We start from the raw sequence: 27,377 nt of genomic DNA, 5'->3' as shown, positions 1-27,377 counted from the left end.
GCCTAAGGTAGTATTGTTCGCGTGAAGGGATCAAGCATGATGGAAATATTCTGTGAGTGTTGTGTTAAATAAGGGACATAGAATGGAGGAGAAGATCTTCAAAGTCTTCTTGAGGATTCTAAGAGAAGAAATGAGAATCGAAGCTAGTATAAAACAACGTATTGTTGCTCAGTGTCAAGTATAGCGGAGTTGATGCTACAACGCGTGCACAGATACAAGATTCCTACACTGTTTACACAATTGTGAGAATCACGAATAAAACTGAAGTGGATGATATGAGGAAATAAAGACTAAGCAGACAACTTGAGTGCAGGGATTAAGTTGAGCATGTCCTTTGACAAACTCGCTTAATCGAGGACATCAAAAAGCAAGATGAACTTCATAAATTTTTTTTAGTGAACCTAGGACGTTATTTGATGTGGCGTCTCCCAGAATGACACAAATTATCTCTATTTTTCAACCAAAAATTAGTCCTTGATAAAGGAGGGGTAGTCGAGAGTAGTGAAGAGGAAACTAGTGGCTATCCAAGCATGAAATGGAGCAAGGGTAAACTCAACGAAAAGTAGCATTCAATGAAGTATTGTCTAGCCGTGCATAAGTGGAAAAAAAAAATATATAATAATAATAATAAATGGAGTAAGTTGTGAGAAAGGAGTACTGTGGTTATCAACTGTTATGATATTCTTTTATAAATTACTTGGTCCTGGTGCGTAACCAGGGAGCAAGCTATTGCTCCTACAACTCTTGCTATGTGGTGCGGCGTTGTTAGTGCAGAAGAAAAGTTCTTGGGAAACTCATATGAAATACTGGTATGGATAAGATGGTGATAGATCAAAGGTGGTAGTTGCCTTATCTCTCAAAAACAGATCCTTTACAAGAATATAAAAAGAGCACCAGATAAGTTTTGCGAGGATGAAAATGAGTCGAAAAAAAAAAATAATAGATGGGAGTCCAGAGGGGATGAAAAGAAAACAACAAGTACCAGAGTATGGGATAATGTCTGAGAAGTGCCAACCAACTATGATTGTTGAAGCACATATTCATTCTCTTTGAGGTAAGTAAACATTTTGATAGGACAACCCATAGGAATGTATGGTTACGTTGGGCAAGAGTGGCATCAAGTACCGTTGGGAGCAACAAGGTTGGGAAAGCAAATAATTCACTCATCCTACGACAAAAGGAAGAAGGAGGATAAGCAAAAACTGACGGAAGTGAGGACCGTTGAACTGGTCAAAGGAGTGTGGTGCTCAAGGTAATGATGAGAAGATGGAGATCCTTAATGATCATTCAGTACAAGATAAAGGAATTTAACGAGAAGGAACCCTCTCACATCAGATGAGTATAATGTTTTTGTGTTTCCTGATATTGTTCCTTACCTTACTTTATATAGTTATTCACTTATTCTGAAATATTTTGTGGATTATTGAGTCAGGTTCCTCATGATGTGGGACTTGACAAGTTGGTGCTAACAAATATTGGGAACATATAGGATGTAACTTCCTTAAAAGGGATTGGATAATAAGGTGTAATTAAAAAGGACAAATATAGTCCTACCTCTGTTGTTGAGCAGGTAAGAGACCTCATGATGAAATAAAAGTTATCACAAGTGCATCAATGTGGGGGTGGATCGAGATGGGTCGAGAAGCACAGGTTGCTCGAGGCAAGTTGGTGAGGCGAATCGGTATTGTGAGCTATGATGAAAGCAGTATAAGAAAGGGAGTATCTTCTAGTAATTTCTTAGTGTCAAGTCATGATGATGGTATTAATTGGTTCATGTATAGTCAATCTTAATAGTTGTTTTGAGTAGATTTTTGTGGCTTATAGGGTTCAACAAGAAAATGCCCCTTTTCAGTGGTCGTGGATATTTTGTGTGTGCAATGGAAGACGTTTTGTAGGCATTTGCGTAGACTACATTCTTAGGGAGAGGAAAAGGAGATAAAGTGTACATAATACCAGAGCTTATGAATGGGAGGAACATAAGACGTACAAAAGGAGAAAGAGAGTGTTGAGCGAACTCTTTTGACAATAGGGACACCAGTTCCTTAGGAGGATTCGCCGAGCTTCACTACAGGTGGAATAACGTTGTGTTATGTCAAGCGGATGGGTAAAGACAGTTCAAGTTTTAGTGGACAAGTGCTGTGGTCACACCTATTAATTTATAATGGATTGTATTCTATATCACTTGCTATACTAGTTCGTATTTGATTCTGACATGGTTAGTACTAACCTTTCTTATGAGATTATTACAGGTTAATCATGATGTCATATGGCATGAGTGTATGCAGGTTGATAGATTTGTTGCACCATAGGATCGTGCTTTGAGGCAAAGAATAAGGTCGACAATTAAAGACAAGTAATGGCGAGACAAGTTAAGGAGAAAAGCACCAGTGATCAGTGACTTCAAACAATAAGTTCGTGCAGAGGAGGAGAACCAGTGATCAATGACTTCAGACAATAAGTTCGTGCAGAGGAGGAGAGCAATAATTTCTAGCCCCATTTGCAGTAGTCTAAGGAATCAAGGGCAGAACATTTACCATCAGAAGATAAAGCTTTTGTAGTCTCATCATCATTAAGAAGTAGTAGTCCACAGAGATCAATTGGGAGGAGATACTAAGGATTAAGGCTGTCCAACAATTTAATTGAGCAGGACTGGGATCAAATCACACAGCAAGCCGAAGAATGTCGGACTCAAAGATTGAAGAACCCCAACAACCTCAGTCGACGAGGACGTCGACCGTTTAAGTGGGGGAGTGTCAGGGTCATAGAGTTTTCAGGGACCAAAACTGTAATTTTCCAACATTGGAATTCCTAGAAAGCAATATTAGGATAAAATAGTAGAAATTAGTAGGAAGATAATGGCCGAGACAGTTTGTTGTAATTCCTTTCCATGTATTTGTTTTAGGGGGGGTGTCATATGAGACATGTTGATGTCTCCTCCTGCCATAGGCCAAGTTGTTCTTAAGGCTCTTTAGGGGGGAGTGACTAGTTGGCCACCAGCTGGGGCTGGGGCTGGGCCCAGTTGGCTACCGTAGGCCTACGGAGATCCAAGCTGTACCTTCACTCCTTGTAGACCGTCCCCCCTGTCTACAAGGGAGGTGAGAATTATTGTAACGATTGCATCAATGATAATGTATAATTACTATTTTGCCCCTATAATAAAATAAGTAGCCTGTTCATGAATTCTCATGTTCAATTCTTATCTTTTGTGCCTACTGTGAGGCTTCTAATGGAATGCTGCCTGTTGGCTTCGCTATTCGCTTAAATAACCTTTACTAATCAGGGTACTCATGTTCACAGGGTATCGGGTGATTCTTAAGGCTGACTTGGCTTGAAGGTGTTCAAGTCAAGTGCCGCACGGTTCCAGGCGATGGCTGAAATCTGAAACCGTGACACCCCACAATCACTCAATTCCTTGAGTATGTACGAGTTAGCCTATCAACAGAAGGCCTTAGAGGTATCCACATTTTCAAAAAGACAAAACTGAGAAACCGGTGGCTAATATGTCGGGATATGGGGTTAGTCCTTGTGCATCTCCAGTCTGTCTTGTTAAAAAGAAAGATGTTGGAGGTTTTGCATTGTTAAATGACCTGACCATAAGGAAAAGTTCCCCAACCCCATTATCGATGATCTTTTGAATGTGCTTCATGGACCACAATATTTTCCAAGATTGATTTGAGAGCTAATACCTCAAAATTAGGATGGATCTACTAGAAATGCATAAGATTGCTTTTAGAACTCATCAAGCACACTATGAATTTCTTAGCTATGGCTTCAAGCAAAACTCATATTTCTTTTTGGTCGTAACATTGCTATTAATACCTGTTATAGATTATAGAAAATAAATATGTTAAATGACCTGACCATAAGGAAAAGTTCCCCAACCCCATTATCGATGATCTTTTGAATGTGCTTCATGGACCACAATATTTTCCAAGATTGATTTGAGAGCTAATACCTCAAAATTAGGATGGATCTACTAGAAATGCATAAGATTGCTTTTAGAACTCATCAAGCACACTATGAATTTCTTAGCTATGGCTTCAAGCAAAACTCATATTTCTTTTTGGTCGTAACATTGCTATTAATACCTGTTATAGATTATAGAAAATAAATATGTTAATATAGAAAGTAAATATTGATAGATGTGTCAATTGCTTAATTTTAAGAATTGCATGATTATAAATTTAATTTTCCTTCCTGTTTAGATACAGTGTCTCATGTATAAAGAGGTTATAATATCTGTTGTAATATATAACAAATATTACCATTCTAGGGCTCTGTTCATTTGGGTTACCCATATAAGATAGTATTTGGAACTCACCGCTCCTTCCTGTTTAGATACAGTGTCTCATGTATAAAGAGGTTATAATATCTGTTGTAATATACAACAAATATTACCATTCTAGGGCTCTGTTCATTTGGGTTACCCATATAAGATAGTATTTGGAACTCACCGCCCCCTTAGGAAGGACGCCGAAGCGCCGCGAAGCTTCCTTGGAGAACCGACGGACGTTCGGCCGGCTAGTGGGCCTCACGCTCCGCGACAACAACCCGTCGTTGTTCCACGCGTCACTGCTCCGGTCACCATCGCCGGAGTAGCCACACCATCCCCTCGTCAAATCTGTGGTTCCATTTGCTGTTCGGGTGTTGGGTGGAGATATTTTCGGTGCTATTCATATTCAGATATTGTTCACTTCTGATTCTGTGTTTATTGCTTTGGATTGCTTGTCCTTATGGCTGAAGTTAAAACCACCGTAACTAATATGATTCCTGTGATGACTAAAATCACGAAACACAAATTGAATGGATCTAATTTTTTGGATTGGAGTAAAACTATCCGTATTTATTTACGAAGTATTAGAATGGACGATCATCTTACCAAGGATCCTCCAACTTATGAAACTCGTAGAGACTGGATGAGGGATGATGCTCGATTATTTTTGTAGATTCGAAATTCTATTCATAGAGTATTTGGAATTTCTATATTCTGGCAAAGAGAATATTTTCCGTATTTATGTTGTGTGTAAGGCGTTTTACCGAACTGAGAAAAATGATAGAACTTTGACATCCTATTTTATGGATTTTAAGAGTTTACGAAGAACTTAATGAATTGATACCTTTTAGTACATATGTGAAAACTCAACAAGCTCAACGAGAGCAAATGACTGTTATGAGCTTTCCTGCAGGTCTCGCTATAGAGTTTGAGACAGCTAAATTTTTTATTCTTTCTGATTCTGAAATATCATCGTTGCATAATGTGTTCACTAGGGTGTTCCGTACAAAGTCTCCAATTCCTTCACACCCCACTGTGCGCTTGTTAGCCGCAATGACAGTAGCAGACAGAATAACAGAGGTGGGCAAAAGGGAGGTTTTTAATGATGGTAAAGGATCTCAGTGTTATGGAGAAACTGGTCCTACTTCTGACTCAGGAGGAATTATTTGTTATTACTGTCGTGAACCTGTACATACTAAGAAGACATGTCAGAAACTACAGAATAAGAATCAATGCACAAGTGGCGCATATGGCAGTTGAGACCTCTTTAGATCAGGGAGTTTTGATATCTGCAGATGAGTATGCACAATTTACTCAATAACAGTCATCTCTAAAATCATCCAACTCCTCTATCACTGCAATTGTTGAGTTAGATAACTCTACTACATGTCTTGTGTCTTCATCATCCTCCAAATGGATTATTGATTCTGGTGCTACAGATCATATGTCAAGCCTCTTCATATCTCAATAAATGAAGACTATGTCAAATAAGCAAATGACTTGCCAAATTAAGCGGCAAATGATGAGGATGACTGGTGTATTGATGTTTGGTATTAAAGATGGTCCTCATAATCAACTCCAATCAAGGTAACAGAGTTTGGTGCACTATCCTTTACATTGAGTAAGGTAGAATGCCATCTCCTCTAATTTGAGCCAAATGATTGTGTGAGGGACGACTAATACGGCGAGGGGATTTACCATAAAGGAACTAGCAAGTATCTTTGGTGTGTCCCCCTTTGTTGCAGTAGGTATAATGCTTTGAACTTTTTCCTTTCCCCTTCCCATAGCATTCTGATTATGAGACTGAAATGCCATTACAGAAGATTCAAAAGAGAAAATACTTTATTATTCCTCTCAAATCAATTGGGATATATATATATATTACTTGCAAGAGTACATACTAAATTAGAAAATAAATTAATTCCCTAATTATCGTCTAATCATATCTCAATCATATCACATAATCATATCCCTAATTATCACTACAAATCTAGGCTATTTACAAAAAAAATCTCATCACTCTCCCTCAAGCTGGAACGTACATGTCATATGCCCCAAGCTTGTTACAAATATACTCAATTCGTGAACCTCGAAGAGATTTTATGAAAATATCAGCTAGTTGATCATTCGAGGTGACAAAGCTAGTAGAAATGCATGCTAAGTCAATCTTTTGCCTAATAAATTAGTAATCCACCTCTATATGCTTCGTCCTCTCATGGAAAATTGGATTTGATGTAATATGAAGGGAAGCTTGATTATCACATATCAGCTTCCTTTGACTAGTATCCCTATATTTCAATTCTTGAAGGACAGCTTGATTATCGCATATCAGCTTCCTTTGGCCAGTATCCCTATATTTCAATTCTTGAAGGAATTACTTCAACCAAATAAGTTCGCATGTTACTAAAGTCATAACTCAATATTCTGCTTCTGCACTTGATCTTGCCACAACACCCTGTTTTTTACTGTTCCAAGATATAATATTCCCTCCAATCATAATATAATATCATGAAGTAGATCGTCTATCTAAAGGAGGACCTATCCAATCTGCATCAGAGTAGCCAACAATTTGTGAGTGACCCCTATCCTCATAGAGTAGTCCCTGTCCTGGAGCTCCTTTTATATATCTAAGAATGCGAATGACTGCATCCCAATGACTACTGTATGGGGTTTGAAGAAATTGACTAACCACACTTACAGCAAAGGAGATATCTAGTCGAGTGACAGTAAGATCATTGAGCTTGCCAACTAATCTTTTGTATCTAGCAGGACCTTTAAGTGGCTCCTCCTGTTCAGGAACCAGTTTGACATTTGGATCCATAGAAGTGTCCACATGTCTACAGTCTAACATGTTTGTTTCTTCCAATATGTCCAAAACATATTTTCGTTGAGAAATTGCAAATAACTGTTTTAGATTGTGCCACCTCAATCATCAAGAAATACTTTAATTTTCCCAGGTCTTTAGTTTGAAAATGACTGAACAAATGTTGCTTGAGCTGAGAGATTTCATCATGATCATTTCCTGTAATGACAATATCATCAAAATAGACTACCAAGTAGATGCATCTATCACCATTATGACGAAAAAATACGGAATGATCAGAATTACTTCGAGACATTCCAACCTGTTGTACTACAGTGCTGAATCGTCCAAACCATGCTCTTGGAGACTGTTTTAGACCATACAAGGGGCGTCGAAGACGACATACTAAACCTGACTCCCCTTATCAACAAACCCTGGAGGTTGCTCCACATAGACTTCTTCGGCGAGCTCATCATGAAGAAAGACATTTTTAATGTCCAATTGATGAAGGGCCCAGTGATTAATTGTAGCCAGTGACATGAGGCGAACAAAAGCTATTTTGGCAACTGGAGAGAAAGTATCACGGTAATCAAGCCCAAAAATCTGTGTAAATTTTAGCTATAAAGCGAGCAATTTTGCTATCAGGTCCCACCTTAACTGTGTAAATCTATCGACAACCAATAATAGACTTGCCAGGTGGTTAAGAGACCAATTCCCAAGTTCCATTATTATGAAGAGCAGTCATCTCCTCAACCATTACATTACACCAACCACGATGATCCAATGCTTCTCTAACTGTCTTGGGTATAGAAACAACAAACATGGTAGAAACAAAAGTATAATAGGAAGGCGACAAACAATGGTAACTCACGAAATTATAAATAGGATGAGGATTTCGAGAGGAGCGAATACCTTTTCGGAGAGCAAGAGGAGGAATAGTTGTTGCTACTGAAGGCATAACCCAAATAGGTGATGATGGAACTAAAGGTGAGTCATTAGAAGTACCTGTATCAGGGAGAGAAGTATCATTGTGAGTAGCAGATGGATAAGGTCGACGTGTGTAGACCTGAAGAGGTGGTGTAGGAGTGGGAGATGGACTGACGTGAGGCCAAGGAGAGATAAGAGTTGCAGGAATAGGCAAAATTCTAGGAACAAAGGTGTTGTGCGTTGGACTAAAAGAAAAGTAAGGGGAGGTTTGAAAAAATGTGACATCAATATCTGTTAGTAGTAGAATCATAGTATTTGTAACCTTTTTGAAGCCAAGAATAGACAGGAAAGACACATTTAATTGGTTTGGGTTGGAGTTTGTTTTTACCAGCAGTATGATCATGAACAAAACATATACATCCAAAAACTCGCAGAGACAACTAGTTGGAGGACTGGTTAGGAAAGAAAACCGAATGAGAACTCTAATGCTGCAAAACAGAGGAAGGCATACGGTTGATCAAGTAGCAGGTAGTAAGGACCGCCTCATCCCAAAAAGCGCAGTGAAACATTATGGTGTATAAGGTGCAGGCGGTTTCAATCAAATGCCGATTTTTTTGCTCGGCAACACCATTTTGTTGAGGAGTATAGGCACAAGAAGTTTGGTGAATAATACCCCAAGTAGACAAGAAATGAGAAAAAGGGGAAGAAAGATATTCTCGTGCATTATCACTATGCAAAACCTTAATGCGAACACCAAATTGATTATGTATTTCAGCACAAAATTTTTGAAAAATGGAGAATAACTCAGAGCGATTCTTCATTTAAAAAAGCCAAGTGCAACGAGAATAATCATCAAAAGTAACAAAATACTGAAATCCCAAAGTTGTACTGACACAACTTGGACCCCAAATATCTGAATGAACAATGTCAAATATCAAAGTGGCCATGTTATTGACTCGCTTGGGAAATGAAGTCAGAGTTTGTTTCTCAAGTTGACATGACTCACATGCTAAAGAAGACAAAGAAGGAAGACTAAGGACGATTTTCTACAATTTGAGAAGACTAGGATGTCCCAAGCAGTTATGAATAAGTTCAGCGAAAGTGGTAGAAACAAAAGCAACTCGAGAGGTGGAGAGGTGGAATAATCCTTGTGACTCAGATCCTATTCCAATCATTCTCCCAATACTCCAGTCTTGCACTAAAACAGAATCAGCAGTAAAAGTTGCTGAACAATTAAGACTTTTAGTCAATTTGCTAATAGTCAATTTGCTAATGGAGATTAAATTATATAGACATTCAATTTGCTCATGGACATAACATTGGAGGCAGTGGTGATGCTGAACCTGAAGATTCTTTTATACTATCTAGTTCCAGTGATGATGATGGTGGTAGTGGTCAGGGTGGAAGAGGTGAAGGTCGTGGAGCTACTAGTTCATTACAATCACATGATGATCCCTCTTCATATCAGAGGCATAGTCCATCTCCATCTCCAGCTCCAGCTCCAGCTCCAACTTTGCAACATACATATCACAGATCCCGTGGTTCTGGTGGTAGCAGTGATAAGGGAAAAGGTGTTGCACATGGAGAGTGTTCTATGGATGCAAATAATTATGGATATGGGACTTATGGTGCAAGTGAATCTTCAATGGAAGCAACCTCTACTAGTGATTATGGATATAGAGGAAATTTTCAATGGGATTACTCAAATCCATATCCATATCAGCCTCCTCCATCGTATTCTGATTTATCTTTGTCAGAGCAATCATTCTCCCACACTCAAACCCAGTCCAATCCTAGTGATCAATTTGGTATGGATTCATTCTTCAGCTTTGATCCATCACAATACTATCAATATCATCAAGATCAAAGCTCTCAATCACAAGATGAAGGTGGTGGATCTACTCAAGAACCTGCTAGACGCTCATTCTGGTGGTAATTGAGGTAAGTTACTACATATAATGTTTAAAATTTATGTATTTTATGTTTATTCAATATATTTGTACTTGTTTATAAGTTGTATAACTTAATTTTCGTTATATCTTTCAATATATTTTAATTTCATAGACTTTACAAATTTTCTAAAAAATTTGCGCCGCGACAGGCCGTTACCGTTACGTTATAACCGTTACATGCCTGTTTCCGTTACCCGCGACCGCGATTTGAAACCATGGTCTTTACACTAGTGCTCAAAATGGTGTTACTGAAAGAAAAAATAGACATCTGTTGAAAATAGCCCGATCTCTCCTTTTTACCATGAACCTTCCAAAAACTTATTGGAGAGATGCAGTCTTAATCGCAACTTATCTCATTAATAGAATGCCTCTCAAAACTCTTGCCTTTAAAAGCCTTTTAGAGATGCTACAAGGAAAAAATGCTTATATTGTTCCACCAAAAGTGTTTGGATGCACATGTTTTGTTCATATTAGGACAGGTAAGAAGCTCGATCTGAGAGTTCTTAAATGTGTATTTGTTGAGTACACTGTGTTACCACCCTCCATCTAAAAAATATTTTGTCAGTATGGATGTTGCGTGCAGAGATACTGAGCCTTACTTCAGTACTACCCCATCATTTTTGTAGGGGGAGAAGAACGAGAGAGATGATTAATGAGATAAGTTACAGCTAAAACTGCATCTCAAGAAGAGATAATTGGGCATTTGGATAAACCAAATTTAAAGAGATACTCAAAAAGATATACAACAGAAGCAGAAAAAACCATTGTGCAGACTACTCAATGTTATAGATCTTCCTCTTATCCATCTGGTGAGCATCCCTAAACCCTGAGCCCATTGATGATATAAATAAATTAATTGCTCAAAGAAAAAGAATTAGGTCTTATACAAAGTACTCTATTTCTAACTTTCTCTCTTACGGTTCTTTGTCTGAGCCTTTACTTTATCTATTTCCTCTATGTCTATCCCATAGGATTGAAAGGAAGTCCTCAAAAATTCTAATTAGAAGGGAGCAATGATCGAAGAAATGAAAGTCTTGACTAAAAATGATACCTAAAAGTTGATGTCTCTTCCACCTAGAAAAAAAACTAGTTGGCTTGTGAAACACAAAGTAGGATCAATTGAAAGATTTAAGGCTAGACTAATTGCCAAGAGATACACTCAAACCTATGCGGAGATGTGAAAAATGCATGCCTTCATGAAGACTTGAAGGAGAAAGTGTATATAGAAATCCCTCCTGGACTTACTGATGAAAAAACACAAAAAAAGGTGTACAAGCTAAAAAAGGCTTTGTATGCATTGAAGTGGTCACTCAAAGTTTATTTTGATCAGCACAGTTGTGATTTCCTTTGACTATCAACAGAGCAATACTGATTATACCCTATTTATTAGACATAAATAGACATCACAAAGGTAGATTACTCTTCTCATAATCTATATTGATGACATAGTAATGATAGAGGCGACTCTGAAGAGATGACTCGGCTGAAAAAACTTTTGCCTCAAGAGTTCGAAATTAAAGATCTAGAAAAACTTCAATATTTCCTAGGAATCGAAGTTGCCAAGTCAAAAAAGGAAATCTTTATTTCTCAGAGAAAATACATTTTGAAACTTTTAAAAGAAACTGATATGTTAAGCTGCAAACCAATAAAAACTCCCATTGAGAACAATCACAAGCTACAAGCCAGATATAGTATATGCAGTTAGCTTAGTTAGTCAGTTTATGCATGATCCTCAAATGCGATATTTAAAGTCTGCTCCTGAAAAAGGTCTCATATTCTCCAAACACAGTTATCTCCGCATACACGCATCTTTAGATGCAGATTGTGTTGAATCCCTTGATGATAGAAGGTCGACTAGTGGTTACTACGCACTTGTGGAAGAAAAGCTTATCACTTGGAAAAGCAAAAAGTAAAGTGTTGTTGCTTGATCAAGTACTAAGGCGGAATATAGAGCGATGACACACGATGTTTGTGAACTCCTCTTGTACAGTGACAACAAAATTGCCATCAGTATAACTCACAGTCCGGTCCAATATAACCGAATGAAAAAAATAGTGATTGATCGACACTTCATTAAAAAGAAGTTAATAAATGATTTCTTGATATTAGATCATATGACTTCCGATAAACAGCTAGCTCGTTGATGTATTTACCAAATGGCTCAGCAACAAAACTTATCACACCTTGATTTGCAAGTTAGGCATGTGTGATATTTATACAGCAACTTGAAGAGTGTTGACCAACATAGCATGTTCCTAATTAAGAGAATTCAGATCTTTAGGATCCTAATTAGACTTGATTGTAGAACTTGATTATAAGAATTTAGGTCAATTCAATTGAAATAGAATTAAAAATTCATTACAAACTTCTTCGGTGCAAAAAAATTGAATCCCTTGTTAAGAGTGAAAACAAATGCAAGTGATGTTTTACGAAAAAGCATTTACCTCTCCAGGGATCCAGTTTTCTTTTAACCAAATACTTGCATCCCTTGAAACAATTCCTTTTTGCATGCCATTTCTGTCAGATTGGAAGAAAAAGACCAAAATTAATCAAAAGATTATACTACTATACATAAGATTACTTTTTACTCATTTTTCAAACTATCTAAAGGACTATTTGGCACATCTGTTGGTGTTATCAAATTGATCATCACAAAAAGATCATAAAATGTCAAGACAAATGAGAATCATGACAATTATAAGAACAAATTGAGAGGGGATGGTAAGATTTGCTCCGTGTGAAGCTATTAGGAAAAATTAGGCATTTTGCTGACCATATCTTTGAAAAACAGCAGCCGCAAGTTAAGAGAGTATTTATCTTAACTTATGACCTAGTCAAACTAATTTGAAAAAAAAAAATAGATAACCTGTTTTTTGCAACTCTTTTTGGGCTTTTAAGCCAAAAAAAAAATGTAAGGGTAACCAACTTTTCATTTTGGTATTATAAGCAGTACGTTTAGAAGCTAGTTCGACCAAGTCCCTTATTACATTTCCTAATTTAATTGCACCACATGCTTTATCTAATGTCATTTTTAATAATGTTAATAATAAACATACTTATATAAGCTACTTATTACCAAACATCTCAACTACCTACCTTTCATCAACTTATAAATTAAATATTTTGGAACTACAAACCCATATTATCGTACACTTATAATTTCCTGACTCAACATAAGACAGCAATTTGCGCCAACTGGATTATAGAAAGCTTCCCTGTATACTTACACTGACTGAATATGATTAGTTACTGGCCCACCAGCATTAGAAGCTGACTTAGGTGCATCAGAAATGATAGTAGGCAGAGCGCTAGACGAATTAGCCATTTCTGTTGAAACTGCTTAAGGAGAAAATGGATTACTTTGATTGCCAATCACATTTGCAGGTAAGAGATTTATAGATGCCTGATAGGAAGTTAACTGCTGATTGAACCTATACTTATGATTATAGACACCATATATACATGCACAGAAGTAATGCAAATAACAAAACCTTCAAAATTATACCAGCATTTGCAGGTGCAAAACTGTTTGTCCCAAATGCACGCGAGGTTTGGCTTGAATGAGAGATAATATCTGGTTGCCCAAAAGCATTACTTGATGATGCAGAGGGTCTGACAAAAATTCCACAAGTTATCAAAAGCATAAGACAAGCACAGAAACAACACTTACGGATTTAATGATGAATTTAATGATTTGTGGAAACTATCGCTTTCCAGAATATAATCAAACAAAAATTCGAATGCTAGAAATATCCTTGCCTTGCTCCAAATCCAAATGCATTGGAAGTCTGGCTAGAATTTGGAAGGAGATTTGGTTGCCCAAAGGCATTATTTAATGTTGTAGAAGGCCTGAGAAAAAGAGATGAAGGAAAACTTGCTAAACAGGATTAGAAGTCTCACACTTTTAAAGCCTAGGGGCCAGCCTTAGAAAAGCCAAAAAGAAATAACAGAACAAGAAATTAAATGATGTGAAAGAACGAAACTTGAATGATAGTAAAGATGCATGCCTTGTTGTGGACCCTATATTAAGTGATGCACCCAGTTGACTGAAACTGGACACTGCAGGGGGCACATTCTTTTCACCAGTAGTTGAGATTGCATTTGAAGTGAGTCCAGGGAATGGACTTGGGCTAGGAGCAGACTTTGGAGGTGCTATATAAGGATTACGAAGCAAGTTCTCAAACTCGGTCAACTTGGAATTAAGTGAATTTCTCTCTCTCTCAACCTGGCATAAGGGTGCTTCAAAAATTGAACAAAAGCAGCAATATCTCCACTTGCAATCATGTATATAAACACAATAACACAGAGTAAAGAGATAGAAACACGGAAATGTTCTACTTCTACTTAGGGCACATCCAGAAAAACCATACCAATTCCCAGATTCTTTCACACAATGTTGCAAGGAAGCTTTCATGAAAAACAAATTTTGTACCATAAAAATCCATTCATCTACTTTCTCTAGCCTTTAGAATTACTACCGAAACCTACCAGTAACTCAAGCACTTGTACAACTCATTTTCACATAAATTTGAATTTTGTTCCATACTTCCAATAAATGTCAAATTTTATTAAACTGATATACTCATAATATCAAGTCAACCAAGCATTAGAGAGTATTATATCTATATGTTAGAATGCTGGTTTTCTGTCTAACTGCTAACTGTCATAGCATAAATTATGGGATTGATTGATGGGTTGTAGAAATTGACTGCAACACATAATTGATTTATTTCCAATGCATAAATAAACCTCATTGCTTGAGAGAGTAATCAAGCAATTTTATTCTTCAATTCTCTTCTTTCCTATTTCTACATGGTATCAGACCCTGGTTGGCCTAGTAAAGCTGTTTTACTGCTTGTCCTTCAGTTTCTCGGTAGAAAGAGTTTCTGCTCTCTGTCCATAGGTGTCCAGAGATAAATGTAGTAAACCACCTTCGTCTTTAGAAGCGCCTCCCACCATTCGATGGTGCCACGCGCTGCCATGTGCATTAAGAAGATTCTGCAAATATGGTCATTTCCTTCCATTGAAACATTTGTTTTCTGGTAAGACAATTGTTGAACTATTCAGCAAGGAAATCATTAAATTACATGGAATTCCCAAAACCATTGTCAATGATTGTGACCCTCTTGAGCATTCTTTGTTATAATTATTTCAGTCTATTTAAGTTTAGTTCTTCATACCACCAACAGACCGATAGCCAAAGGGAAGTCCTTAATCAATTTCTGGAGCACGAGTAACATGTGAGAGGGAGGCTTTAAATAACGGTACGGCTTAGGATGATCCATGCCTTTCGTTGTCTGTATTTTGAGATAGTTCCTAGCTTTTGCTTTTGGGAGAGAGTAGCATTTCTATTATCTCCTTGATTAAAACCTTTTGTATTTATTGGCTGTTTATAAGAATTCTTCACTCCAAGGTTTGTCATGAAGTGTTATGCTTGCCAAAAATCCAAGAGACAATCCCAAAATACTGGTTTGTACCTACCTTTGCCTACTCCTGAAAATATTTGGCAATATTTGTTTATGGATTTCATGTTAGCTTACTAAGAAAACAAAGAGGAGTAGATTGTGTGTTTGTAGTTGTTGAAAGATTGTCCAGAATGGCACACTTCATTCCTTGTAGGAAACTTTCGATCTAGTTCATATTGCCAAATTGTTCTAAGTAGTATGCTTGCATGGGTACCAAAATCCATCAATTTGGAGGAATTAGTGGAAATTATTTGACTCTTCTTGAATTTCAGAAGCACTACCTACCCACTAAGTGATGGCCAAACCGATGTGGTTAATCACACACTGGGAAACTTGATTAGAAGCATTTGTAGGGATAAGCCAAAGCAATGGGATGTTGCTTTACCACAAGCTGAATTTACCTCCAATAATATCATCCATTTTGCTATGGGAAGATCACCATTTTCAGTAGTCTATACTGAAATGCCTCAAAATGCACTTGATTTGGTGAACTTGCCAAAAGTGAAAGGAAAGAATGTGAAGCCGAAGTGTCGAACACATGGTTGAACAAATAGTTGAGGTGCATCAAGAAATAAAATCAAAGCTTTAAAAGGCTAACAAAAGTATAAGATGATGTTGATAAGCGTAAAAGAAAACAAGTATTTGAAGTTAGAGACAAGGTAAGGATGTGGCCAAGGCATGAGAGGTTTCCTATGGTCACTTATAATAAGCTATGATGATCTGAGATCCAGAGAAATAGGGTTGCATCAGAATCCTTAAAGGCTATTCACCAGAAAGGAAAGAAAGCATACCGGGAAGATAAAAGCAGGAAAGTGAAGATAACAGTGTGCACAAAGAGCAGAGGAAAGCTAAAAATAGAAAAAAAGACAGAGAAGAGTTAAAGCTACAAGTCACGATAAGATGAAAGGGCAAGCTGAATACAAACAGGCGCGGTCATAATGATTCTAGGGATTTTCCCCCTCGACAGTTGGGGTAATAACTGCCGAGAAGGTAAAGGGGCAATTGATGACCTCTGGGCTCACCTCACCCCAGTCTAGGGCCAGGCCCATGAAAATAGCCCATTACTTAGAAATCCTCAAGCCACTCACGCAAACTGGGTCCAGTCCGCTCAGCCTCACAACCGGGCTTCATCTGGCTTTCTCCTCCAGGCCGACCTCGTCTTCACTGCACCTCGGGCCGATCCCATTTGGGCCCAGCTTTGTTCCTATCCTCCGGCCCAGCCCGGAACCCGAAGAAGGATTCATCCATCCGCCTCGTAGACCCGCCTACACGCGCACAGAGAGAATCAGAGGCCGTTACGCATGGGGCAGAGATCTGATTCCCTCGTACGTCCGTATCAGCGTAGCAGGGACAGGTGGTCTAATGATACTCTTCTGTTGGCACGTCACTAGCAGACAAAAGGAAACATATAAAAGGAGAAATACTCCTCTCTATGTTTAGGCTTTTTCTAGTTTTACAGAGCCCATTGTAAAAACCCTATTTCTCTGGATCTCAAATCATCAAGCTAAAACCAAAAAAGTATGCCCTTATGCAATTGTTCACAAGATCAATAACTATGGCTATATTGTTGATTTGTGGAAAAGTCTGAAAATCTAAAGAATCTTCAATGTGGCTGATTTATATCCTTTTTATTCCATGGATGAGCCTTTGTATTCTACTAATGACTTCAACTAAGATTGAGTTTTTCTCAAATGGAGGAGACTGATGTGCAGGAATTAAGTGACCAATTCATGGAGAATTGGGACCAGTAGCATGCCAAGCAAACAATGAAGGAAAGTGGAACCAAAAGTGCCCAAAAACAGGCTGCACCTAGAGGCATGCTCAACTCAGAAAGGCAGCAGTTGCTCTACTATTTTGACTAGGATTTCTTCTTTTTTATTCCTATGTTATTTGTTCATATTTTAGTTTTTCTATAATTCTATATTAGTTTTAAGAGCCTTTTATTTTATTTAGGAAGCTAACTTGTAAATCCTATATTAGTTAGGATTAATTTATTCTTATTTTATTAGAAGTTATCTTCCTAAATTACAGACTTTTATTCCTATCCTAATTAGGGAAACTAAAACTCCATAAATACCATAATATCTTGTGTTACAACAATTTTTTTCACTTCAACAAACATTAGAGTAGAGAATTTCTCTCAAACCTATTCTTTCTTGCAAGGGTGTGTGAGTGTTAGTTAGCTATGCTGCATCAGTTTAAGCTTTGGCAAGTTCAAATATAAGAAAAATAAATAATATCGAAATTAATTTTCCATAAATTAAATAGTAATTAGCTTAGAACCTAATCTTTTGAAACAATTCTTCATTTCTAATTATTTAATTTTTCATAACTAAATAGTTCATTCTTTAATATCTACATAATTCATAGAACTCAGTAACTTCCCCACAAGCAATAAATTTGAGAACAAATTGCAAGCAGAAATATAAAGCAAAACATTGACAGCAACACAAATATAATAGAAGCGTCAAAATTTAAGAATAGAAGTTGAATGACAAATCAGTTGTCTACATTTTCTTACAATTGACTGCAAGCTCATTCCACGCTTAGAATCGTCATATGCAGCAGCCCGCAATTCTTCATAACTAACATCCCCAACAATGTCACAAGGACCACTACACAAAAAAATAAATCAATCAATCAATCCAGTGCACTTACAAAATAATTTTAAAAATTGGTCAACAGCGCAACCCCCCATAAAGAAACAGAAACGTATCTATCTATCTATCTATCCATATATATATACACACACACATATATATGTATATACCACTGCACAAAAAAATAAATAAATGAACCAATCCAGTGCACTAACAAAATAATTTTAAAAAATGGTCAACAGTGCAATCCCCCCCAAAAGAGACAGAAGGATAGTCATATAAATATGTGTGTGTGTGTGTGTGTGTGTGTGTGTGTGTGTGTGTGTGTGTGTGTGCGCGCGTGTGTGTGTATACATGTAATGCAGGATTTACCTCCTGGATCTATATATATATATGTATACACATGTATGTATGTGCGTGTAATGCAGGATTTACATCCTGGATATCTCAAAGTGCCTGAGTGATGTAGTTGTCAAAAGTATATACATGCCAGAGATATGCAGTGAAGAACATACTTTTTCGAGTGACCATAGCATGTAAGCTTCCAGAGTGGTTTCTCATTCTCAAAATCTTCAACAATCAGACGTTTGCAAGAGTCAGGATCCGTGCAACTTCACATATATGACAACCCAATTCATCAAAATAATAGTAAACTACTTAGAAAAAATAAAGAAACCATTAGCATCTGTATTCCATAGAGCAACATTCAGAAGAAATCAAACTAGTAAAGAACAAGTACTCACTTATGATTCACTGCCTGAGGTTGATTATCTGGCTGTCGAGGCAGTGTACCACCATTTGGTATGGGTGAGAAACGAGTCCATTTATTTTCAAAAGGCTAGTCCATAAGCAAGTAACGGACATTAAAATATCATGGCAAGTGTTTTATTTAATCAACAGATACAACGAAAATGCTGCCAGCGGGCTAACAACTTAGTGGTCAGGTACCTACCATATGGTAAAAAAAAAGGAGGAATTGGGCATTTAATTTAATGAACTCTTCTATTGAGAGAAACACATCCACAGCAAATGAAATGAGGAAGAGAAAACAACCTTGAATTGTTGCTGCTTATTTGCAAAATCATTCGGGGACTTAGATTGAACCCCAAATCCAAATGGATTAGAAAACCGATTCTGCTGCTGGTGCTGCAGCTGCTGTGAGCCCAATCCAAAGGCATTATTATTAGGTTTTTGCTGCTGTTGTGGAGCGACGTGAAGAAATTTGCACCTTTCACCGTATTGGCAACTGCAAAAGGTAAAATCCAAGCAACCAAAAGCACCCAATTACAGAAAACAAAAGCAAGGAAAATTAAGCTTGTACAAAATCCATAGATTGAGATTAAAACTATAAAGTTTGCACTTTCTCACTGTTTCTCATATCCTTTTCTTCCCAAATCTCTTAAAATCTTTTTGAAAAAAAACAAAACGGAGGCAGCTATTGAATTACAGCAAGATGAAGTGAACTATAAGAAGAAGAAAATGACCTTCCACGCTGAAAGTTTCTGCAGAGTTCCTTTTTGAGAGGCATCTTCAGCACTGACAATCTCCCTTCTACTCTTTCTATATGGTCAACACTGTTTCAATCGCCGTTTTCAGCATATATATATATGGGAATTATGGCCAATCCCTGAAAAACACAACAAAACATACAAGTTAGTCACTATTATAAATTTAAATAATAATTTAATCTTTTTTTATTAGTTACTACTCAAATTTTACTTCAATTCATGAATTGATTCCTATCATTTACTGCTCCCTTAAATTTTCTTTCAGAAAAATAGTAGAAAACATAAACAATATGTTTCATAAAATAAACAATTATTTAACTATAAAATTTGTATATAAATACTATTTTATAGAATAAAAAATTACTTAAAAATACAAAACTATGAAAAAATTATTATTAGGTTCCTGAAGTTTTAGAAAATTAATTAATTCATCTCTATAATTCTTAAACTCAATTAAAATGTCACTTACTATTTTTAATTGATATGATTTAGTCCTTTTGCTAGTATTTCCGTTAGTTAAAGGAATAAATAATTTATAATAATAAAATGTTAAGGACCTTATAATAGTTTGTTTAAAATATTTGGGATCAAATTTAAAAGCACATTTGTGATGTTTATTGAATCTAATGGAAATTTAAAAATTACTTATTTAGATCTAGATTATAATATAAGAAATTTAAAAAGTATAAGGTATTATTTATATTCTTTTACTATTTTATAGAATTTTTTTTTTTGTTGAAAGATTGAGAATCATGATACTAAGCATGCAAAACGAGTTGAATACAAAGCCTCTTTGAGCCAACAGATTTTAAGGGAAAGAGATGTCTTGAATGGCTCAGGAAGCTAAGCTATGGGCTGAAGAGGTTGATTATAGACTGTCTTACCAAGACAGAAGGCGACAGAATTAAAAGACCTTGCAAGCTCTCTAATATCCTTAATGATTCTTTGGATCTTAATGGTAGAAGGGCCACCATAGACAGCATGTATAACTACTTGAGAGCCTCATTCTAGGATGCTTGACTGAAGGCCTTGGTGTTGGCTAAACATTATAATATATGGGAATCAAATATAGAATTGTAAACTTTGCAAAACCAATTGAAAACATTACCAACTTAATCACGGGGTATGATGCCCACTACCCCTCTATTGCGAGCTAAATCAGTAGTCGCATCAAAATTTAGAGAATAGCCCAAGGGAGGAAACATGACCAACCAATCAGAGCCAAAGGATGTACCTTTGGAACTTATGATCAAATGAGTATTCATAAAGAAGGATTAAAAATCTTCTTGCAAAGAAACTTGATAGCAACCAGCAGCAGTTGGTCTACAAGAGATACACTCACGGATTGAAGAAGAAAATGCTGGTTGACTAAGTCTATTGGTCAATTATTAGCTACTGATTTTATGGAATCTTTTTATTTTATTTGTGATTCTATTTTTGTTGTTTGAGAATATTTTCATATTTGTTGCTTCAGTATTTTTAGGAGTTACAGTTAAAACTCAGTTGTATATATACTCCTTCTTTTCAATAAAATGGAAAAATTAATTCTCTAGTATACTGGATGAATATGAGCATCCGGAGGAAGATCTAACTTGTATGCCGACGTCCCAATGCGCTTGAGAACAGGGAATGGGCCATGATATTTTGGAAGCAACTTCTGATTTTTCCTAGCAGCAAGAGACTTTTGGCGATAAGGCTGAAGTTTTAGCAAAACCTTGTCTCCAACTTTGAACTGAACATCCCGATGACGAGCATCGTAGTAAGCTTTCATTTTCTGTTGAGCACTGAACAAGTTTTTATGCAAAGAAGAAAGTAATGCATCACGAGATTGGAGAGCAATATCTAGTTCATCCAAATGAGTACTTCCCGGTGAATACGAAAGCAATCGCGGTGGCGGCCTGCCACACACAACCTCAAATGGAGTAGCCTTCAATGAAGAATGGAAGCTTGTATTATAGCAATACTCAGCCCAAGCTAACCATTCCATCCATTTGGTAGGACGATCACTTGTGAAACATCGAAGATACATTTCGATAGTACGGTTAACCACCTCAGTTTGACCATCTGATTGAGGGTGATAAGCCGAACTAAAGGAAAGTTTAGTGCCACATAAGGTGAATAACTCAGTCCAGAAGTTACTTGTAAAAGTCACATCACGATCACTTACGATACTTTCTGGTAGCCCATGCAACTTAAAAATACAATCAAAGAAGAGTCGGGCAACACTTACTGCTATGTAAGGGTGAGAGAGAGGCAAAAAATGAGCTTGTTTAGAGAATCTGTCCACGACCACCAATGAAAGCTTACTACGATGCTCGTCGTCGGGATGTTCAGTTCAAAGTTGGAGACAAGGTTTTGCTAAAACTTCAGCCTTATCGCCAAAAGTCTCTTGCTGCTAGGAAAAATCAGAAGTTGCTTCCAAAATATCATGGCCCATTCCCTGTTCTCAAGCGCATTGGGACGTCGGCATACAAGTTAGATCTTCCTCCTGATGCTCATATTCATCCAGTATTTCATGTTTCCTTGCTCAAACCATTTCATGAAAACATGTCTGGTAACCTGGCTGGTCAAGTGCTTGAGGACAAGCACGTCAAAATGGGAGGGCGTAATGATAGCAACCAGCAGCAGTTGGTCTACAAGAGATGCACTCACGGATTGAAGAAGAAAATGCTGGTGGACTAAGTCTGTTGGTCAATTATTAGCTACTGATTTTATGGAATCTTTTTATTTTATTTGTGATTCTATTTTTGTTGCTTGAGAATATTTTCATATTTGTTGCTTCAGTATTTTTAGGAGTTACAGTTAAAACTCAGTTGTATATATACTCCTTCTTTTCAATAAAATGGAAAAATTAATTCTCTAGTTTTTTAGTACTTTACACTCAAGAGATTTCAGATCCTCTCTAAGTCTGCAAACATAGGCAGAAGAAAGAACCACCCTTCTTCTTCTTCCAAACCTGACCCACTTTTCCAAAGACCCCTAACTAGATCACAAACAAGGGCCTGTATCAAAACTGCTATGAGATGATCTCTGAAAAGGTTTACTGATGATTTCTAAACACAAGAGCAATACGGCTTTCCAAATCTAACATAATGCAAACACCACAAGCTAAGGTTGCATTGTACCTTCTTGATGATGTGAAACATGCTTCAGAATTTTGTCCAGCAATCTTTGGCGTCATCATTGGTTAAGGAAATCACTGGTTAAGAAAGATGAATGCAGAATGAACACAGGCATAAAAGGAGGGTGCAAACAGATGGCAATTACCCTACTGAAAGTAAAGAAAAGATGTTTGGCGTTTCTAGCTCTCCACTGAAGCAACAAGAAGGGTTGGTACAAGACATGCGCTGATGCAAGGAAAAATTAATTTGAAGAATGTTCCTCAGCATGCTCCATCCTCCAAATAGACTTCCATAGGGCTTCCAAGTTCATCGGGGATGAGGGACCTGGACCCGCCATGGACAAATCCTTATAGGTACTATGCATCTATCGATCAATTTGGTAACCTAACAAAATATCTGCCATGTTAATCAAAATTCAAGGGTAGCCTATCCTCTAGCCTAAATATTACAATACCTGTTTAAATTTTGGTGTTGAAATCCCGATGGAATCTATGATGAAATTTGTGATCTCAAGGCTAGGGACTATAAAAAGGATTAATGGTCTTTTTCAAAAATATTTTGCTTTATTTAAAAAAATATCTAAATATAAAAATGACATTTGATGGTCTAAGGGGCAATGTTTAAATATAAAAATGATATTCATTCGCCTAAGTGAGCACCTTAGTCGTTGAATGTCCCTTTTACAACAAGGGGTATTTATGCCACCTTGGATGAAATGAGAAGCATACTCTCTTATTTCTGCATCTATGGTGAGCCATTTCCTCATTTCTTTCTCTTTGTTTTTGTTAACTCAATCCACTTTAAGATTAAAAACGGTTTCCTCCTGTTTTTGAAGATTCAAGCTCTTGTTTCAAGTGTTCATTGGTTTCGTGAAATTTCCTTCCCCCCCTTCAATTTGTCTTTTGGTGAATCATTCAAAAGGTAAGTCTCTAGTCTTTGAACCCTTAAATCTTGATGCATGAGAATCTTAAATATACTACTGAGAGTGTCATGTCCTACCTTTTTCAATGTTTCTATTGTGTGCTTTCTGTGATTTTTTAGGAGTTTCTTGGTGTGGACCAGGTGGTTATAGAATTGTTTTTAGTAATATTAAAAATTGTATTTGGTTTCTCATTTAAATTTGTCAATTGTAGAATTGGACTTGGGGAATCAAGAAGGCTACCAGAGTGAGGCAACTGTAGAGTTCCTAGCAAAGAATGCATTGAGTATACAAGAGATAATTAGAACTAAACTACCTTTTCATTTAAATTATAAATGAACTCAACAATCAACATACTCATGCATCATGAAATTGCCATGATATATAAGGTTGTATGCATCTAAAATCACAAATATGTTGCATTGTATTTATCAATAGTATTGAATAGTAGATATTGGATAACCCATCAGCCCCCTTCTACGATATGTACATAATGTGATGGATGGAATAAGATTTGGATGGCCCATCTATACCCCCTCAATGTTAAAAGAAAGTTTAGATCGAGACCATTCTACGCCCATAACATCACGGAATTATGTATATTTAAGAGGAAGCCTTGAGAAGCTCTAGTGATGATCATGCATATTAGATATCCGAAGGGCTACCGGTGACAAGTCTACTATGTTTTGAAATGTTTTATATTGTGCAGCACTCATTATGCATTTAACTAATCTTTTTAAAATTAAAATTATGTATATCTACACACTAAGTGTTGACCACCATAGAAGACTAAAATAGAAGGTTCCTAACTAATTAGGCTTGAATATAAGAATTTTATTTTTATTGTAAATATTCTTAAATTAGGTTGATTCTTTATGTATAAATACTCAAATTTCATAAAAATCAATTTAATTGAAATAGAATTAAAAATTCCTTCCAAAATTCTTCATGATATCAGAGTCTTGCATCCGTAATTGGCATAGATTTTAAATCATTCACAAAAAGTTAGGATTAATTAATAGGTCAAGCTTCTAGGCAACTATATCAAGAGAGTTGTTCGACACCATCCGTCTTCATCTCGAAGGAAAGTCATCCAATTTCCGGTCGATCCCCAACGATGCAACCTTGCTCCGAGCACGTGCATGATTTCACGCAACGACGCGCCGGTGTGTGAGCCTTTCTTCAATGTCCTTGTTCGATGGCAATCCTTTTCAGCCTTCTTTCTGGCACGTCACGCCTCTGATCGGCCCAGTTCTGTCACCTTGTTCTCCTTTTTTTTTTTCGAGCTGTTTTAATGGTAACTTTGTCTCCCATTTGTGGTGTTCCTTGCTCTTTGTATTGCTGGCCCCATTTTCCTTTAAAATGGCAAATAAGAAAGGCACTGATGGAGGTGATGCAAGTATCTTTGATACTGCTCCATGGATTATTGATTCTAAAGCAAATAGTTATATGACGGACTTCTCCAAAGACTTCCTTAATTACCTTCCGTGTCTACAAAAGGATATGGTTAGAATAGTTGATGGCTCTCTCACTCCTGTCCCTAGAGCCGGATGGATTGTTTGTACTTTCAATGCTTCTCAGGTTTTATTAATAATCAAAGCAAGGAGAAGCATAAAAGATAAAGCCATTTCATAATCTTACACTAGATCAGCCCAAGAAACAAAAACCAAGCTTAATTACGAAGTTAAGTGAAAGAACATGGAAAAAGAACCTGGAAATTACACAAAGAAAATAGAAAAGCCATCAACTTAAATCACATAACTACTAAGGTTTAACCAAATCGGACCTCAGACCAGAACCAGAAAACATCAGATCAGATTAATCTAGAATAATTGCAGCATTACTAGAAGAATCGTACCATATACGAACAGCTTGATATTAACCAACTCAGTACTTGAAAATATTCTTAATAACTAAAATCTAATTCCACTAAATAAAAGAAATAAGTCAATTTTTGGCCTGCGCCCCAGCTACCTCGCATTAATCTAAGTAATATCAAATTGAAGTGAAACAATCAAGCAACACATTGAAGCTTTCGAAAGATGTAGAGCAGCTATAATTGCCACTGACATAAGAGCTGTTGGTGAACCCATTTGGGCCAGCCATTTTGGAGAACCTATCATGGATGATTTATTTCGTAGGTTTGAAGATGTTGGTACCAATTCCTAAATCACTAACTCTAATCAAATAAATTGAAATCTGAAAAAAAATAAAAAATAAAACCTGGAGGTGTTGGTACAGCCGGACGAAGGTCTGATGAGGAGTACGAGATAAGGCTGCACAACGGACGGACGGACAGCCAGAGGAGGTTGGTATAGGAGCAGTGAGAGCGACAGACAGGGAGAGGTGTCCAGCGAGAAAGAGGAGAGGAATAGGGAGCGTGCGAGCGAGAGAAGAAGAATTCAGGTGGGAGATTTTTAGGTTAAAATATTATTATAATAACTATGCCCATTGGAACAGAAAAAAAAAAAAAAATACAAATGTAAGCTTTGTATGTTAGATGATTAAAGTGAAAGATTATTGTTAGAAGGCTTATTAGATACAAAATAAATAAATATTTATATTAATTCATATGTATATCATAGTTTTAAATTTAGGATAATAAAGTTAAATATTTTAATTTATTATAATTATAATAAAAAATTAAATTTAAATTGAAAATTAATAATAATTTATAATAAAGTATTTAAAGTTTTATAGTAATAAAATATATAAAATTTTAATTTTAAATTTTAAATTGAAAATAAATTTATTTTATATTTATTATATATAATATTAAATATATTATATTGAATAAATATTTTTTTATAAATAATTTCTCATTATATAAAATATCACATATTAATATGATATATTAAATTATTTCATTAAATATTTATACTAAATGTTATTAATATAATACAATATTCATTTAAAGCATGCAATAAGTTGTTACTATTTGATAGAGCATATTTAATCCACTTTATCATTATGTTCTTAATGTTTATTTACATCATTTTTATTTAATTTTGTGATTTTAATCATGTTTTGTAGATATTAGGTGTAAAAAGACAATCCGGAGAAAAAACTCTTAAAACTGCCAAAAAGTGTCAAATATGGAAAGTGTCAAATAAGGAAAGTTTTCAAATAAGAAAAGTGCAGAAGCAAAAGCAAATAAGGAAAGCTCAGTTAGAAGATTATTTGAAATATAAATCGCAGATCTTTCTTTCCTTATTCAAATATGTGCACACATTGCAGCAGTCATATCTTCCTATTTAGGCAGCAAGATTTCATGAAGACGTACTTGCCTCTTCTGCATTCAGCATTCAAAATTCAAACGAAGGCTCCACCTAAAAAGGAAAGACTGGACAGATTCACTTTTCCTTCTGCATTCAATGACTGCGCGCCACCTTCCCTCTACAGTCCATACCGCGCGCTACCTTCCATCTGAAGAGCAAGTGTACGCCTCTTTCCTTCTAAATAATTTTGGAATGCGAATCTTTCCTTTTCAAACACAACTTGGGCAGCAAGTACCTCTAGGGCAACAAGGTCAGCATCTAAAACCTATTTAAAGACTCCTTAAAGGCCAGCCGATCCTCTCTCGACATTTTTGCAACACCTTCTGCGCCAACTGCTCATCCAGCTCCAACTGCTCTTCATCTTCTTCTTCTACCTTTCTTCTTTTCTTTTATTTTTGGTTTTGGTTCAGCCATGAGTGGTTGAAACCTTTTAATCTAGTTGAAGATTGGTTGAAACTAAGGTTGTTTTATGGATTGTGAGATCTGAACACACATTGTTTGTCTTTTGGTTATTCAATATTCATACAGTT

General features: G+C 36.4%; 1 protein-coding gene across 4 annotated transcripts in view; it reads right to left on the bottom strand.

The window, feature by feature from the left end:
- Positions 1-25,987, bottom strand: part of LOC110609358 (zinc finger CCCH domain-containing protein 16) — a 29,400-nt gene extending 3,413 nt beyond the window's left edge. Inside the window, exons 1-12 of one of the 4 annotated variants that reach the window (XM_021748884.2) lie at positions 25,793-25,987; positions 19,505-19,647; positions 19,074-19,266; positions 18,764-18,858; positions 18,536-18,631; positions 17,942-18,035; positions 13,963-14,180; positions 13,715-13,804; positions 13,461-13,567; positions 13,183-13,291; positions 12,400-12,472; positions 12,133-12,210 (exon numbers count right to left, since the gene is read on the bottom strand). In XM_021748884.2, coding sequence (XP_021604576.1) covers positions 12,169-12,210; positions 12,400-12,472; positions 13,183-13,291; positions 13,461-13,567; positions 13,715-13,804; positions 13,963-14,180; positions 17,942-18,035; positions 18,536-18,631; positions 18,764-18,858; positions 19,074-19,266; positions 19,505-19,548 — 1,161 coding nt within the window. In that variant the 5' untranslated portion in view covers positions 19,549-19,647; positions 25,793-25,987 and the 3' untranslated portion in view covers positions 12,133-12,168. Of the gene's footprint in view, positions 1-12,132; positions 12,211-12,399; positions 12,473-13,182; positions 13,292-13,460; positions 13,568-13,714; positions 13,805-13,962; positions 14,181-17,941; positions 18,036-18,535; positions 18,632-18,763; positions 18,859-19,073; positions 19,267-19,504; positions 19,648-22,653; positions 22,677-25,792 lie in introns of those variants that run through there. The other 3 variants (XM_043952517.1, XM_021748885.2, XM_021748886.2) reach the window with 3 other exon arrangements.
- Between the last annotated feature and the right edge of the window lie 1,390 nt (positions 25,988-27,377).

Source organism: Manihot esculenta, chromosome 2 (assembly GCF_001659605.2).
Source record: "Manihot esculenta cultivar AM560-2 chromosome 2, M.esculenta_v8, whole genome shotgun sequence".
In the NCBI taxonomy this organism is placed as follows: Eukaryota; Viridiplantae; Streptophyta; class Magnoliopsida; order Malpighiales; family Euphorbiaceae; genus Manihot; species Manihot esculenta.
This window is presented reverse-complemented; position numbering and strand designations above follow the sequence as displayed.